General features: G+C 44.3%; 1 protein-coding gene across 1 annotated transcript; it reads right to left on the bottom strand.

Annotated features, from left to right (window-relative positions):
* Positions 1-20: 20 nt before the first annotated feature.
* On the bottom strand, positions 21-14,034 carry LOC144178505 (venom protease-like). Its single transcript, XM_077706419.1, has 6 exons — positions 13,614-14,034; positions 10,077-10,165; positions 7,804-7,901; positions 6,082-6,374; positions 4,531-4,664; positions 21-2,106 (listed from the first exon to the last, which is right to left on the bottom strand). The coding sequence occupies exons 1-6, from the start codon at positions 13,699-13,701 to the stop codon at positions 1,915-1,917; spliced, it is 894 nt and encodes a 297-aa protein (XP_077562545.1). The 5' UTR covers positions 13,702-14,034; the 3' UTR covers positions 21-1,914.
* Between the last annotated feature and the right edge of the window lie 1,170 nt (positions 14,035-15,204).

Genomic DNA, 15,204 nt, shown 5'->3' with positions numbered 1-15,204 from the left:
AGTTCAGATTAGCAGCAGTTTATTTTAGTGCATAGAACAATTGGTAACAACTTTGAGGCAAAAAACAATAACAAGGAAGTTTTCTATCAAGGAAAAAATTGGTCACGAGATCAACCATAACAAATTTATAACTCTATAACAGCTCATACCTAAAACCTGGTTCACTAAGCTGTATACAACATATATACAAATATTTACATAAAATCAACAAAAACATCTTAACTGTCAACTTTGTGTGTTAGTAGCAAACAACTACTTACAACATTACAACGTAAACCGAAACCCCTGACTGTAGGTTTTGTAGGTTAATGCGAATTTACGTTTGAAACTTGCTACGTATACAGGAAGTTCGATATGACATAAAGTTTACAACCTCGAAACATCGTAACAATATTTGGTAGTTAGCCGCAGAGAATAATTGAAAACCCACACTGCCTCTTTTATTTTCATATCAATTTCATTTGAGAAAGAACATGTGTGCTAGCTAGATACATGAAGAATGTGACCGAAAATTGTAAACGCAGAGACAAATAGATTCGTCTTCTTAATCGTGCCTCAAGTGCAAATCGACGCTAAAGAACCTTAACTTTCAGTGCAGACGCTCAAACGCAAGCAAGGTTTCTCTTGTAGAAAAGTAATACTGCTTGCAGCATGAATGACTAGCAACACTCAGAGCAAACTTTGCTCTACAGAAACCAAAAATCTTGAATACAAAAATTACAAAATTGTAAGTTCCTAAACTGTCATGCGGTAACATATGTATTGCGTCATGGATCTATTGTTCGGCTCTGTGCTGCGCATTCTGAAAAGGCACATTACAAAAAAGAATACATTTTGAAAGGTAAAGGAAAGTGTACCCCATTCGACTACCTCAGCAGCGCTCCCGGCCTTACAGCCCATTGCAATAAAAGTAATGTGGGTAAATATGTCGCGAGACTGAACTTAGTTTAATGGAACTCCAGAAAGTATGATTGATGTGCAAATGACGACAGTGAAATTGCATATATTACTGTGGAACTATAGTAGAAGTGCTTACTTTCTAATATGATTTGCTCTACAGGTGAATAACAGACATGTGATGATGAATTCTTTGCGCGTGGAACATAACCTTATATACACGCCTTTTCAAGCTGAGCCCGAGGCATATTCTGTACAGATATAAATAATGCATTGAAAATGTTCTAACTGACAAGGTCCTGGCTTACAAAATGTTCATTGTAGCTAGTTAAGAAAAGAAATTGGATCAACTAGCCTCTGCGGGCCTTTTGTTCCCTAAAATAGCCTATCACATTATATACAATCTCGGTACATAGCTCTACATATTCAAAACTGGTGACTACGAAAATTGGCCTAGTAAAACAGGTTTGATCAAAAATAAGCCCTGGAACTACAGCTCAACTGTAAAACATTTCTACCCATATAGCTAATTTATTACCGACTGTTTTTTTATTATTGAGGATAATAAACTGCGACGTAATGTAAGTATTCTTTTAAACAACAAACCACGCCGAACGTTTCAGCAAAACGACGTTCTTTGGTTCTGAATGCATGACTCCAACGGGTTTACGGACAACCTCGTATAAATAAAGTTTCAATTATAAACAGGAACGCCGGCCATGACAGCTAAACCCGTATGTATGTTTTTGTGTTTCTTTCGAGACCATTCAACAAATTATACAAAAAAAAAACACCATAAATAGTAGCTAGCTCTGAACTAAAGCGTCAGCGGCATTACATAAATTAGGCAATAGAAGTTGCAGTTGATTTTTGCTCTTTACAAGTTCAGCGGGATTGCATCTGCGACTTCGTTATTACAAATGTTGCTGAAGGAGCTAAAAGCTGCAGTTTTCAATGCCCTGTTCATAATTACCCCGGCTAAATGTTGCACATGACAAACTCGTTCGGCGGATTCGGTCAGAGCCTAGCGTTGGTTTCGTCGTCCTTGATATCTGGGGCGATGTAGTCCATAATCCACGGCAAAAACGCCGTGACGCGTGTGTATATCCCGGGAGTCTTTGGAAGGGCGCATCCGTCGCCAGCAGCCACCACGCCGACCACAACGTAGCGGCGGTTGGACAACGCCAGAAGCGGTCCTCCAGAATCACCCTGCATATAAAGAAAAGATTAGTAAGTTTCGCACTTTTGGAACCGCACTGGCGTGGAGGTATGGAGGTAGGACTACTTCTCGAAAAGATGTGTTAGATCAGCACAAGCCATAGTTTAGAGACTTGCCTAATGGCGAAGAATTTGGTGCAATGTATCAGCAGTAACCTCGTGCACCCCGCCTTGGCCCTACAGATAGCGTAAACTATAGAGTACCTGAACATGGTTAGAAACTGTAAAATGGTAGTTTGCCGTTCACCTTGCAGAACCAAATTAAACTTTGTACACCTCGCATGTTCGAGACAATACCTCTAGCCCATCAAAGTACGGACATGAAATTTGACTGGCATGCTGCTTTCTTATTAAGTGCAGAGCATTTAAGGGGCTCGCTCGCATTGTCATCGTAGCTCGCTCGCTGGACTGAAGAGAGCCAGACGTCGTTCCGTCGTAGCTTGTGTAGTCGCGGCGTAACCTAGAGGCTTCGAAAGCCAAGCGGTTTATATAGTCATAAGCGTTCGAAACTCGTGAACCGCTGGCGCTTGTCAGACATCTCCCCGTTGTTTAGCGCAAAGAAAACTGTAGGTACATTTGAGGCAAAATATACGTAATTAACCGACAGCGCCCACGTTCGTTTAGTTAGGAACGCTCGTTGGGTTGGTTTTTACGATCTTAAGCGAAAAAAAGTGGCAGTGCAACGCCGGAACGTGCGGGAGGAAAAGCAAGCACAAAAAGAACAGAACTTCCGCTGGCACAGTTCCAGGCAGGGGGCGCACGAGCACTGCGAAGGCGGGAAATTTGAATTACATTGCGTGGTAGCAGTGACAGGATAACGGGCGTTACAGCCCATTATGGCGAATCACTGCTTTGCCCATCCGATAGCCTTCACATTGAGTGGAACGGCTTTAATTTTCTTTCCTGCTGGACTATCTTTAAAGGCACCACGAGGACGAGCCGCAATTTCGGTTCATTAAAAACACCGCTTCCTTCCGATAAAAATGCTACCGACTGTATCGCAAACTTCAAATAAATAATGGAGGCATTAGTTTAGTGAAAACTTATGAAGCAGTGAAGATTCCCTTGCCACATGACATTTTCGCTACCGTAGGGGGCTATGAAAATGTCTTCAGTTTTCTTTTCTGTAGGCTGAGGCTTATATATCTGTTCAGCGAGGATTTCATTTTGAAGATGCGCCCCGGGTTCCTTTCCACAAAAAACTAAATATGTCGAGGCGGTCGCGCTGTGTGGTACGGCGTTTGGACTGAGCGGAAGCGCTCATAGCTATAAAGATAAACTTTATAACAATGCATTCATTCGTAGCCCAAGCGAAGACTATAAACATCTTCCCGTTGCTGCCACAGTCATCCTTGAAACCAACACATTCAAAGCCGCCCTTCGCGAAACATATGCGTACGTGTTTCTTGCAGGAATTTTTCCTGTTCAGTGTTCACCCATTCCTGTATCTGATGACTGCGGGCCTTAGTAGTGTGTTCAAATAAATAAATAAATAAATAAATAAATAAATAAATAAATAAATAAATAAATAAATAAATAAATAAATAAATAAATAAATAAATAAATAAATAAATAAATAAATAAATAAATAAATAAATAAATAAATAAATAAATAAATAAATAAATAAATAAATAAATAAATAAATAAATAAATAAATAAATAAATAAATAAATAAATAAATAAATAAATAAATAAATAAATAAATAAATAAATAAATAAATAAATAAATAAATAAATAAATAAATAAATAAATAAATAAATAAATAAATAAATAAATAAATAAATAAATAAATAAATAAATAAATAAATAAATAAATAAATAAATAAATAAATAAATAAATAAATAAATAAATAAATAAATAAATAAATAAATAAATAAATAAATAAATAAATAAATAAATAAATAAATAGCTCTGACTCGATGGGGTCTACCGCACCGCAGGGCGAGAAGAGCAGAACCAGTCACAGTGAGAAGCTGTTTGTGAGGCAGCGCCAAACAGCGCCAAACGCCAGACGGCCAACCGAGCTCTCCTGTTCTTCGGGCTTTATTTCTGAGGCACGCGCCGTGGAACACTCCGCAGCCACTGGAAATATATTTGCGGCATCCCTGGGTCGGTGGCTTCTTGCTGAACAGGCAATTTAAAGCTTTTCTATTAATAAACAAACAACCCTCTCTTGAGTGTTCATTTCCTCTTGGTTTTGGATAGCTACGACCACGCCGGGACCTCCCTACCGCTGCCGTTACGGCACGGCTTCCATGCATCTAGAGCGGCGCACACTACTGTTAGTTTGGCATCGCTCACTCACAAGGCGCCCGGGGTATAGCGGTGTTATAGAACGCGGGCATCACAAAACTCAGAAATTGGCTGTTGGCGGGACACGTAGCAAAAAGAAAATACTACAGGGCTACTCACGTGACAAGCGTCTCTACCGCCCTCCTCAAGACCCGCGCACATGTGGTTGTCGAGGACTCGCATGGAATGATTTTGAAGCCAGGTGTTGCAGATCTGGTTGTCGAAAACAGTCAGTACTGCTTTCAGCGGAACAGCTGCATTATAAATGATAATGAATGAATTATAGATATTTGGCACCAACTAGTCCGGAACTACACTCTGCATTATAATTCCGAAAGGTGACTAAAAATAGCAAATGACACGCGAAACATTTCTGAGAGATGAGCACTGAACTTGTTAAATTTGATGTGAGGTTTTTAGGGGATTTTTACAGGCCGATCAGAACACATTTATTTTGGAAACAGTGAATTTTTATTACATGTATTGTGTAATATAAAAATACACCTAATTACTTGTGGCTGCTTGGCCGTACTTACTTGAGATACAGGATATAAACAAAACACCATGACCAGTTGTAGAAGAGCTAAAAAGTTAGACCGTCAAAAACTATCAGCTAGATCTTAAACAACAGCGCAAGAGACAAGGACTAGGGAAGAAGCACCGACAAGCGCTGTCTGTGCTTCTTCCCTAGTCCTTGTCTTTTTGCGCTGTTGTTTAAGATCAGAATGAACCAACTGGCCCCAGTCGAGACGCTATCAGCTAGCCCGCACTCAAAATAAAGACGCATACACGCAAACCGTAACCGCTAGAACAATTTCAGAACACCGTTCTTGATTTGTTTGTTTTCTTCTACTTTTTTGTTTTCATGGCAATACAATAAGCATACGACCAACAACAGACTTCCATCTATCAACATCACGAGTAGCGAATATTTGCTACTTCTTGAACTCCTTAATTGATAGGTTATAATGAGGAACAGGCAAGATGGACTGGTGGGGAAAGGTGAGGCATAGGGAATAAAAGCGTGTGGGAAAAATAGCCTCTGGATTATTGAAGCATCCCATTCAGTTCTTGTGTACTGCGCTTGAGTTCATCAATATACACGTAGGGGCTCTATAACTGCTGACTGGTTTGCGGCCTTTCCCTTAAAGTACACTAACAACTGAATGCCAGGTAAATACCATTAATTACCAGCTAAATAAAACAAAGGGAAAATAAAATAACGTACTAAATCTCAAAGTGTCCTTAATGGAGTGCCTTTGTGCACTTGACTAAAAACAACAAAAAATAAGTGTAGGAAATCTTACAAAAACTCACGAAATCACAAAAGTCTTCTAGTTCAGTGCCATCACGCTATAAATAAAAAAACAAAAAAAGTCGCGGTCTGGATTGACGCGTTCTTTCAATGCCACCAAGAAAACGTAAAAATGGTAAATTGGAGAGGTGGCATGCACATGTGCACACATAGCAGAAAATTCTGCGACTTTCTGTTCGTTTTCTGTGCTTTCCGGCTTTTCGACTTCCCAATACCTAAGTATTCAATTCACTACATATACTATTGAAATACAACTATTCGCGGTAACGCGCCTGCATACCCAAGTGTTACAAGTTACAGACACGTGTTATGCATGCAGTGTCAAGGTTGGCAGGTGCAGGCGAAGTGGCACAGACCTGGCGTCCTGGCGACGTCCTCGGACACCTGTCCCCAGCCGACCACGGTGACGTTGATGCCTGTGGTGTCGGCCAGGGTGAGGCCGGGCAGGCAGGCTGGCTGGGCGTACTCGCTGTAGCTGATGCTGCGGCTCAGTCGCACCAGGGCGATGTCGTTGTCGTACTTCTTGACCTTGCGGTACTCCGGGTGCACGATCAGCTGGTCGATGGTGTACGTCATGGCGGGCGTCCGGGGCTCCTTCGCGCGCAAGTTGTACTCCGCCACGCGAACGACGAAGTTCGATTTTTGGTACCTGTGAGAAAGCGGCAGGAATGAAGTGATGCGGACCGTTGGGCCTTTCTGCGAATCTTGACTGACGTTGGTTCGTTAATTCCAGGTGCTCACAAACGGTTGATAAGTAATGTTGCTTTACTAGTTCAGGGGTTTGTTTTTTGCTGAATGATCGCTTCAGAACACCATTGCTATCAACCTCTGTCTAGGTTCTACTGAATGAGAAAGACAAAAGAAAAGAAGAAAAGCTCTCGGCTCATATCACACCAAATAGAGCGCTTACTCAAAGGTATGAAGATGCAGACAAATTATGACGCGGGTTCGATTCCCGGCCGCGGCGGCCGCTTTTCTGATGGAGGCGAAAAGCAAACACGCCCGTGTGGTCGGGGTTACGGCGCACGTTAAAGATCCCCAGGTGGTCAAAATTAATCAGGAGCCCTCCACTACGGCGCGCCTCATCGCCTGCGTTGCATCGGAGCGTTAACCCTTACAATGAATGAATGAATGAATGAATGAATGAATGAATGAATGAATCAATCAATCAATCAATCAATCAATCAATCAATCAATCAATCAATCAATCAATCAATCAATCAATCAATCAATCAATCAATCAATCAATCAATCAATCAATCAATCAATCAATCAATCAATCAATCAATCAATCAATCAACGCAGACAAATTGTGCATAATTCAAATTATTTCCTTGTTCTTTTTAAGAAGAAGCTGATGTTTGCTTTTATTTCAATACAATAAGCAACGAGAGCCCAATAGACACGCTGTGCTGAATTGCGCCGTCGGCGCAGCAGCGATATTTTAAACACCAAGATGGCTTGGAGCGTAATTTTATTGTGAAAGATCCCGCACTCATGGCCGCTTACTTTCGCAAAACTTAATTTACGTAAGTGTCAGCTACTTGCTAGAAACAGCAACAGCCACGATCATCGCGGGTCAGTCAACAAACACTTATAAAGGTTTGGCATCTACGGCAGTTTCATGCTAACAAAAGCAGTGGAAAACCACCGGTTTGTTAGTGGCGAAGATCCAAAGGCTTTAGTGCCGGATATTGTTTCCGGCCAGTTAGGTTACAGTCAAAAAACCTGCAAGGAAAAATGCGATGCACCCTTTGGCACTTTTTTCCCCCGACTTGCTTATTATGAAGGGACACTGTATCGCCAAGACGGCCCCCCGGGCAGTGGTTGATAAGAGATCGAGAGTTGCACTGCTTTATAGATGCCCTAGCGTATTTAGCAGGCGCATTTCACTGGAAAAGGGCTGCTCTAACCACGGCCTCGGTCGTGTGGAGGGCAGCTGCACTGCAAAGAACATGGGGGAACATTCTCGCTTCCGCGAAAAATTAAAATTTCATGAACTGTTCAGTTTCAAACAATTTCGTAAGTCCATTTATGCAACGATCCCCGCGTTGAGTACACTTGCGTAATGCACTTACCCGTAAAAGCAATGGGCCGCTGTGAGAATCCACCTTTCGTTGAGGATGGTGCCGCCACATTTATTTACCCCAAGTGACGGCACGAACTGTATGGAAACCTGGAATATGTAACGCCGGGTTAGTGCAATAACGAGCGCGGCGTCTTCGAAATAGGATTATCTCGGACATTGTCTGGCAACTATCTCCAAAGTATTGCGAAGGGCTTTCTTTCGTTTTCTAAACATTCACTGCATTTATCCTTCCAAAGAACAGTAATTGGGTGCTTTTCTGGGTCGTTATCTTGCCTCATCACAAGCCATAAGCGCTGATGAAAGCAATGTACCACGCACCGTATTGGTAACGCATCTGGTGGCGGAATAGAGCCCAACTCTGGCAAACTTTAAACTTCGCATGGGATCGCGAATGTTAACCTTGAACATTGCGCAGACGATTCTTATATTGAATAAGCGGAGCGAGATTTATTCAGCCGCAGTTTGCTGCTTTACATAGCCATAAATAATTTACCCTTTTCCTAAATAACGTTGAGACAAGCGCGAGAGCTAAAAGTGCGCCCAACCTTCGCTGAAAGTGCGTCGAGTCGATCATCAAACCTTCAAATACGCAAATAGCAGACAAAGAACAAACCCATGTGACGACTTGTCGCGCACTATGTAGACCTACCTACGAACGATGAAAATGTATACCGTTACGCGGTTTTGAGATAAAGGTATACTATCGTACTGCTCCGCCATGATCGATGCGTGTATTGTCTCATCTACAACATCTCCTTTTTTCGCGATTTTCGAGTAAACCTTTTGACACAATGGGAGCCCGGTCACAAAACCGCGCCGTGCGTCCAGAGATCTTATCAGAGCTTTTCGGTCAACCAGCCGGTCTATGGCGAGACGCATTACTTTTTGACAGACTGCCATCGGTGCCACTAAGAAAGCTTTCGCTTTAAAACAGCCAAGTGTGAGTGGTGAGTCGTGCTACTCGTACAAAGGCGTTGTCGCCTACCGGTACCGCCTAAGCGCAATCGGTAGTAGGTTTGGACAGCTAGAACGCCTCTGGAATCTTGTATTCAAGAATGAAGAATAAAAAGAAGGATCATGCTTCAAAGAATAAATCCAATTTCACCGAAGAAATGCCGAAATAAATGATGCTTGACTTGTTGGCCTTCACCACCTTTTCGAGCTTTAATATTAGAAGAGGCACACAAGGTGAACAACCCTGCGATGCAGCTATTAACACATGAATACCCTTCATTTACCTCGCAAATGAAGGTGAAATGCAGGAAATTGTCATGAACATAACGTGCTTTAAGTATTCTTGAAAATACATTGCCACGCATTAAAAGTTTCGCGTGAGGGTAACGTCGCAAAAACGAGAATATAGGGTACAGTGGCACTTGTAATATCCCTGAACAAGCCGTCGTCGAGTGCATAAAATGCAAAAATGAACCTTTCGACTGAATGAAGTGAGCGAGCACACAATCAGCCCGGCCCTCAGAACGTGTGTCCAAGGCTCCCATCAATTCTTGGCCACTCCCCCGAGCGCCTATGTGCCGCTTGTACGTTTTCGGGCACGGCCTGCGGCACTCATTCTTCCTTGACAACAAACGGCCCTCGAGATCACTTTAGCTATGCTTTGTTTATTTTTTTCCATGGCTTTTTCTAGTTGGAACCAAATACAAACCAGGGTATAATATTTCTGTTTTCCCTGTAATAAGACTTCGTGTTTAACCCAACATTTGCGGCACCATAAAGGTATGGAGTTTGGGCTGAAATCTTGAGCTTCAGCCCTCGCAAATTCATCAATTCCTTTACTTTTCTAATCTGTACCAAAAGGCCCACACACGCGTGAAGATTGGGTGGGCACTTGTAATGACATTTTATCTCTACAAGGAAGGAAGGAAGGAAGGAATAAATGAAAAAAAAAAGTAGAAAAAAGGAACGATGGGAAGGAAGGAACGAAGTGAAGGAAGGAAGGAAGGAAGGAAGGAAGGAAGGAAGGAAGGAAGGAAAAAAAAGAAGAAAGAAGAAACGATGGGAAGGAAGGCATGAAGTGAAGGAAGGAAGGAAGGAAGGAAGGAAGGAAGAAGAAAGAACGATGGGAAAGAAGGAAGGAAGGAAAAAGAGGAAGAGAGGGGGAAAAGTTGATATCTGAAGCGGACGATTCCAATTCAACCAGTTAACCGGTCTCCTTAACCTTCGTCCGGACCGTTCTAGACCCGCTACTTTCTCAACCGGCAGGGAAATGGCGAATACACATGTAAAAGCTTCACTCAAACTTACCAGCCAGGGGAATTCTCCGTCGTATGCAACTTGGCCCCCAACCACTCGAGCACGTCGTGAAGTCCTGCGCCCGCAGGCCCGATAGGGGCCTGCATGTAAAAGTCAGCCAAGCGCGACCGTTAGCGACAAGAAGGCTCACGGATTTATGCATTTTATCTAAGAAAGAATGGAGAAGTACCGAATTATAAGTATTATACTTTGCGGGAATTGTCAAGACAATACGAGAAAAAGGACACCCCTGTATTTCGCATCCATCCCTAATAAGTCCCTTGGTAGCCAAAGCTGAGAAGCCTAAGCAGATTTTCGGCAATGTTAGACCCGAGTGGCGTAACAGACGCCTGCGATGCCATTGCTTGGACTCGTGTGGGACCTGGAACAGCCGAAAACATTGCACCTCTGTATGTACTATCTAAAAACAAATTGTAAGAGGTTTTAATGCTAAGGCAGCTGTATGCCTTCCAGAGTGTCACTTCTTTTGCGAGTAATAGAGGTCTCGCAGTGTACTTGCAGAGTATTTGACAATTCTTATTTACTCGAAATTTTCCAGCGAAGCTGACTATTGCTACGATCCAGCAGACAGCCTCTGGCAACAAAGCTGTGTAGATAAGAATCGCATGCGAGTGTAGCGCGATGTTGCGGCCCCCGCTCAAATCCCCAGGATCGTAAAACATCGCGCCACACTTTCAGCGTATGAAAAATCCGCAAAAAAATTTAAAAATAAGTTTTATGGACTACATATCTCATTATAAGACGGCTTATATTTCCACTATATTTTTTCCCAGCAATATATTTGTGTTTAGAGGTGAAGCCAACCTTTACGAAAACGTTGTAAGCTTGGTTTTCACAATATAGCTTTCCCACATTGAGGGCTGTACAGTAAAGCACCTCCATCTTTGGGGGGTGTATCATTACAGAAAGTGGTTGAAACTCTTGTTTTAGTGAAACTACCCGACAAAAAAAATGTATGACAATTAGCCGCTAAGACGATTGTAATACTACACCGAGTTCTATTTACTTTTCGAACTTACATAGTTCACAGGGAAGCTGTCAATATTGTGCAATTCTCGTCCGGTGCCAATACATGAGCTTATACAGGAAGGAAACGGACAGCTCCATATTTGTCCAGTGAAATGGAACTCTAGTTTCTCGAAGTTTCATTCAGGTGATTAACCAGGAATTAGGCTCAATCACAAATTACAAAGAAACAAACGTGGTTTGCTTCGTGAACCCCTTGGACTACGACCTGGTCAAAGCATATTGTCGCTCATGTTGAGGCTCGGCACCCGAGCTTTGCGGGTCATCCTTCTTCGCAAAGTGGAAGGAGACGGTATTTTTAAAGTATACATGCACCGTTTTGCACCTCACCTACATCCTAGTATTAAAAGCATGGCAACCGCTATGCCGGGGCTTAAATTACCTGTTGCGGTTATTCGTGGTATTAGTGCCCCGTATGTAAAGGGCACCAGGCGTGCAACGCATGCGTATTCGAGGTAGACTTTCGCGTCTCTCTCAGCCCACGCAAAAGTATTTCTGAAAACACAAAATTACCCTCTTTAATGATGGGAAGGTAAGATGTAGGGGCAAGAAAACGATCGTGAAACATTCTTTTTGGTTGAACCTTAAATGTTTGTCCGCAATTATGCCGGCTGAATTCATAGAATAGAATGGCCGAGAGCTGATGAAATCGTTTTTATTTTGTTTTATAATTCCGAAAGGTATTGGCTAGGTACTATCATCTTGGAATGCGATATAAGCCCTTTAATTCGTTCTTACATTGTCGATTAAAGAAGAAATCACCTTCAACGAAACATACTTCGTTAAGATGTCAACACCAAACTGAGTTTGTCATGCATGGAAACGGAATGGTAGGGAAGTGTCGAAGTTATCAAAATTTGTCAGATAGAAGCAAAAAAAAAAAACGACACTATAGACAATGCTGCAGTTCATCCGTCTCCTCGAACTATTGTAACCAATACTTTATGGGTAACTTGCAACACTCCCATTCCGCGTCTTCCCGTACAATGCACACTAAATTACGGGCCATAAAAATATATTCGCCTAATTTTCGCTGCAGTTGGCGTATAACGCGCCGTCCTATTTAAAGGTTGCGCTTATTTATTTCACTGCGTGTTATACGCGAAGATATAAGATATTAAACGTGATTTACTCCATTGCAGAAAAAGCGCACACTTTTGCGGCATTTGATGCGACTGAGGTTACAAACCGGCGAAATCAATACGCCAACATTTCGCTTTAAAATGCTGCAGTAATATTTCAACTGCATAAATATCGCCGCGCTGCCAGGGAATATTCGTGTCAGTCGCTCTATTGAAACGTCCAGCTGAGGCATAGACTCATGTTCACGGTGACCGATTTTAGTGCGAAATTTAAAACCCGCATCTTTCGACAACTGGCTGCTAGACGTAAACTTGAGATGTAGACCTTCTTCACCGGGGCGTGGTCTTCCACGTAAAGAGCCAAATTTAAAATTAATTTGCAGTTCACAAATGCAAGGCCTCACCATCACTCCGGCGTATATCGGAGCACGCGCTGACTTTCAAATCCGCCACGACCTTCCTGGAAAGCATTTGCCGTACCGGTATATCCGAAGGCTGTCGGAGCTGATGCGGTGTCTAACTCAAACGGAAAATTACAGTGGTTCGGCCATTAAACGTAACACAAGACACGTGCTCATTGTTATGGCGCAGGCATGTATGCGATTGACCCAGTTGGGCGGCAGCTAATTGCGCTCTTGGCATCCCAGCAGCCGCGTATACACACGCTCACGCCTCCCGGGCGCATCCGGCGACTTGTGCAAATGGGCCATCAAGGGGTTGCTCCCCTCTCCTCCCCTCCCGCAACTCTCGACTGCAAGGCGCGCGTGTTATGCCACAGCGGCTCGGCTGCAGTAATCGAGCCGTCGATTTCCCCCTCTCCGCGATGTGCTCCTCCACGGCTGTTAAAGGCTCGAGCAGGGACAGTCCTCCGGTAGTCTTCGACACTTTTTACAAGTGCTTGGGCGGGACTCGGCCGACAGCACATTTGCGGGCGGTTTCTCTCAATTTTGCATAACGGCTTCACTTTCGCGCTGGTTGCACATATTCTCGAAGCTCTGCTACCCTTTGCGGTCGCTCGGTTGCAGGGAGACGGGTGACCTTGAAAGGCGAACGTGAGAGGGGATGTCATTTATGAGCTCGCGGAATTGCTGCGTATTGCTAGCACAGTAGCTGGAGGAAACGGAACAAAGAGTAGTTTTACGCGTTAACTTGGCCTGCATTCGCCACAGCGCTTTCGTTTTCTAAAGGAGCTTAGACGCAAGGTCTAGGTCGCACGGAAAATCTTGAAAATGCTACTACATTCCCTTGCAAACTCTCGCTTCTTACGGAAATACCAGCTGTGGGAACGCCGTTTGGAGGAATGGGAAGACACAAAGAGCTTCGGAACGACGGAAGGAAGACTTCCGCGCACAATAAGAGTATCCGCGCGGCGGCGGCGGCGGCGGCGGCGGCGGCGGGGGATGTGGACGCGGTGGCTCACCCGTGGCAGCGGAGCCTGACGGCTGATCAAGCAGCCACAACACAGAGAGGACGACGCTGAGCAGACGGACTTGCACTTCTGGCAGCATGCCGATCCTCGCCTTGGTTCCGTCGGAGTTGACCGGAGGTTGCAATCACCGCTAGTGCCGCTGTGCTGGGCTGGCAGCTTCGAGTTTGTCGGCGGTGCGCACTGGTCTTGGGAGGCTTGGAGGATGGTGTATTTAAGCATGGGCACAGAGCAGCGTCTCTTCGAGTGTCCTTCCAAATGTGTCATGGATTCTACTGGCCCAGTGTTCGGCACATACGTTGCTCGCGCGCGCGCGCGCACCGCTCGGGGCTCGTGGTGAGAGGAAAGAGGTTTTCATTGACCCATTTTTTCCTCCGAGATCGGCAATGGAACACGGCACACACCTCCCCGCAGCATTGCCAGCGCCCATTTGTCCCTCGCCTCATCGCCGCCCTCGCCTAACCACCGATCACTTTCCTATGAGCAACACTTTCGCGCGCGCGCGCTTCCGCCCCTTTCGCGGCGCTTTTTTTTCTTTTGGTCTCTTTATAGTTGCGCATCTCTGTGAGCGCTTTCCACGCGCTTGTTTACTTGCATACCGTTCTTTTATCCAGCGTAGCTGCTGCCGCACTGGGAACGAGCGAGAGTTGCGCGTTTCGATGACGACACCCAACACCGGCGGCGTCGGCGTGGTCTTCTCTCCTTTAGGAAGGGTGATTTCGTATTTTCGAGGGCGCCGCTATCCGTGTTCAGTGGAAGTGCAAAGGTCGCACGAGCGCTCGAGTGACCTCACTTCCGAGGCACTTTCCAGAGGACGGCCGTCTGACCCTCGGCTGTTGTGCCATTGGGAGCTGCCTATTCATGACCAAATGTCACGATCACTGGGCCTGTCGACAGGCGTCATTCGGCGAACAGTCTAGCCGCCCTAGCACAGCCGTCTCGGACACCGTGGGAACTTTTGTGGCTGAAAACTAGACGAGGACGCACTACGAGACGACCAACAAATGGAAGATTAGAAGCAGCACCAGCAAACCTTCTCCCGAAGTGCTCTATTGCTTTTAGCGTTGTAATTTTTTACCTCCGGACATTTTATGAGAAGAGAAAATGCAGTGGAAAAAATATAGACGACGTCTAGCCAAGGGTGGCTGCCCGCGGTATGCGAAGTACATGCGAGCTCAATCCCGTGTATAGTAGTCGCCGTGAGATAACGTTCATTTGGCTTGTTTCAAATGAAGCCTGTAGGGTAGCACCGGTTGTAGCTTATTTGCGGGATCCTCCCAAGTCCCATAACAATGGGCGAGCATGTTCGGAAATTTTTGGTGTTCACACCAAAGTACGTGTTCTTTTCAAGCTGTGGATAAAGACCCGTTTTTATTTTCAGTATAATCCTCTAGGCTTACTCAATATTTGTGGTGGCGTGCCGCAATACAGTATGATTTATAGTTATTCTACGCAATTTTCTGAACCAGCACTTCCATTGTTAGAGCTGTAAAGTTCTCTGTTATTTCAGAGTCACCTAAAAACTATATACTCCAACTGATTCAAATTCGTTTCTGAGTAGACCGCTGTCCGTGCCTTGCTCTGT

This window comes from Haemaphysalis longicornis, unplaced genomic scaffold (genome assembly GCF_048455015.1).
Source record: "Haemaphysalis longicornis isolate Haplotype H1 unplaced genomic scaffold, Haemaphysalis longicornis Haplotype H1 scaffold_4, whole genome shotgun sequence".
NCBI classification, from domain to species: domain Eukaryota; kingdom Metazoa; phylum Arthropoda; class Arachnida; order Ixodida; family Ixodidae; genus Haemaphysalis; species Haemaphysalis longicornis.
This window is presented reverse-complemented; position numbering and strand designations above follow the sequence as displayed.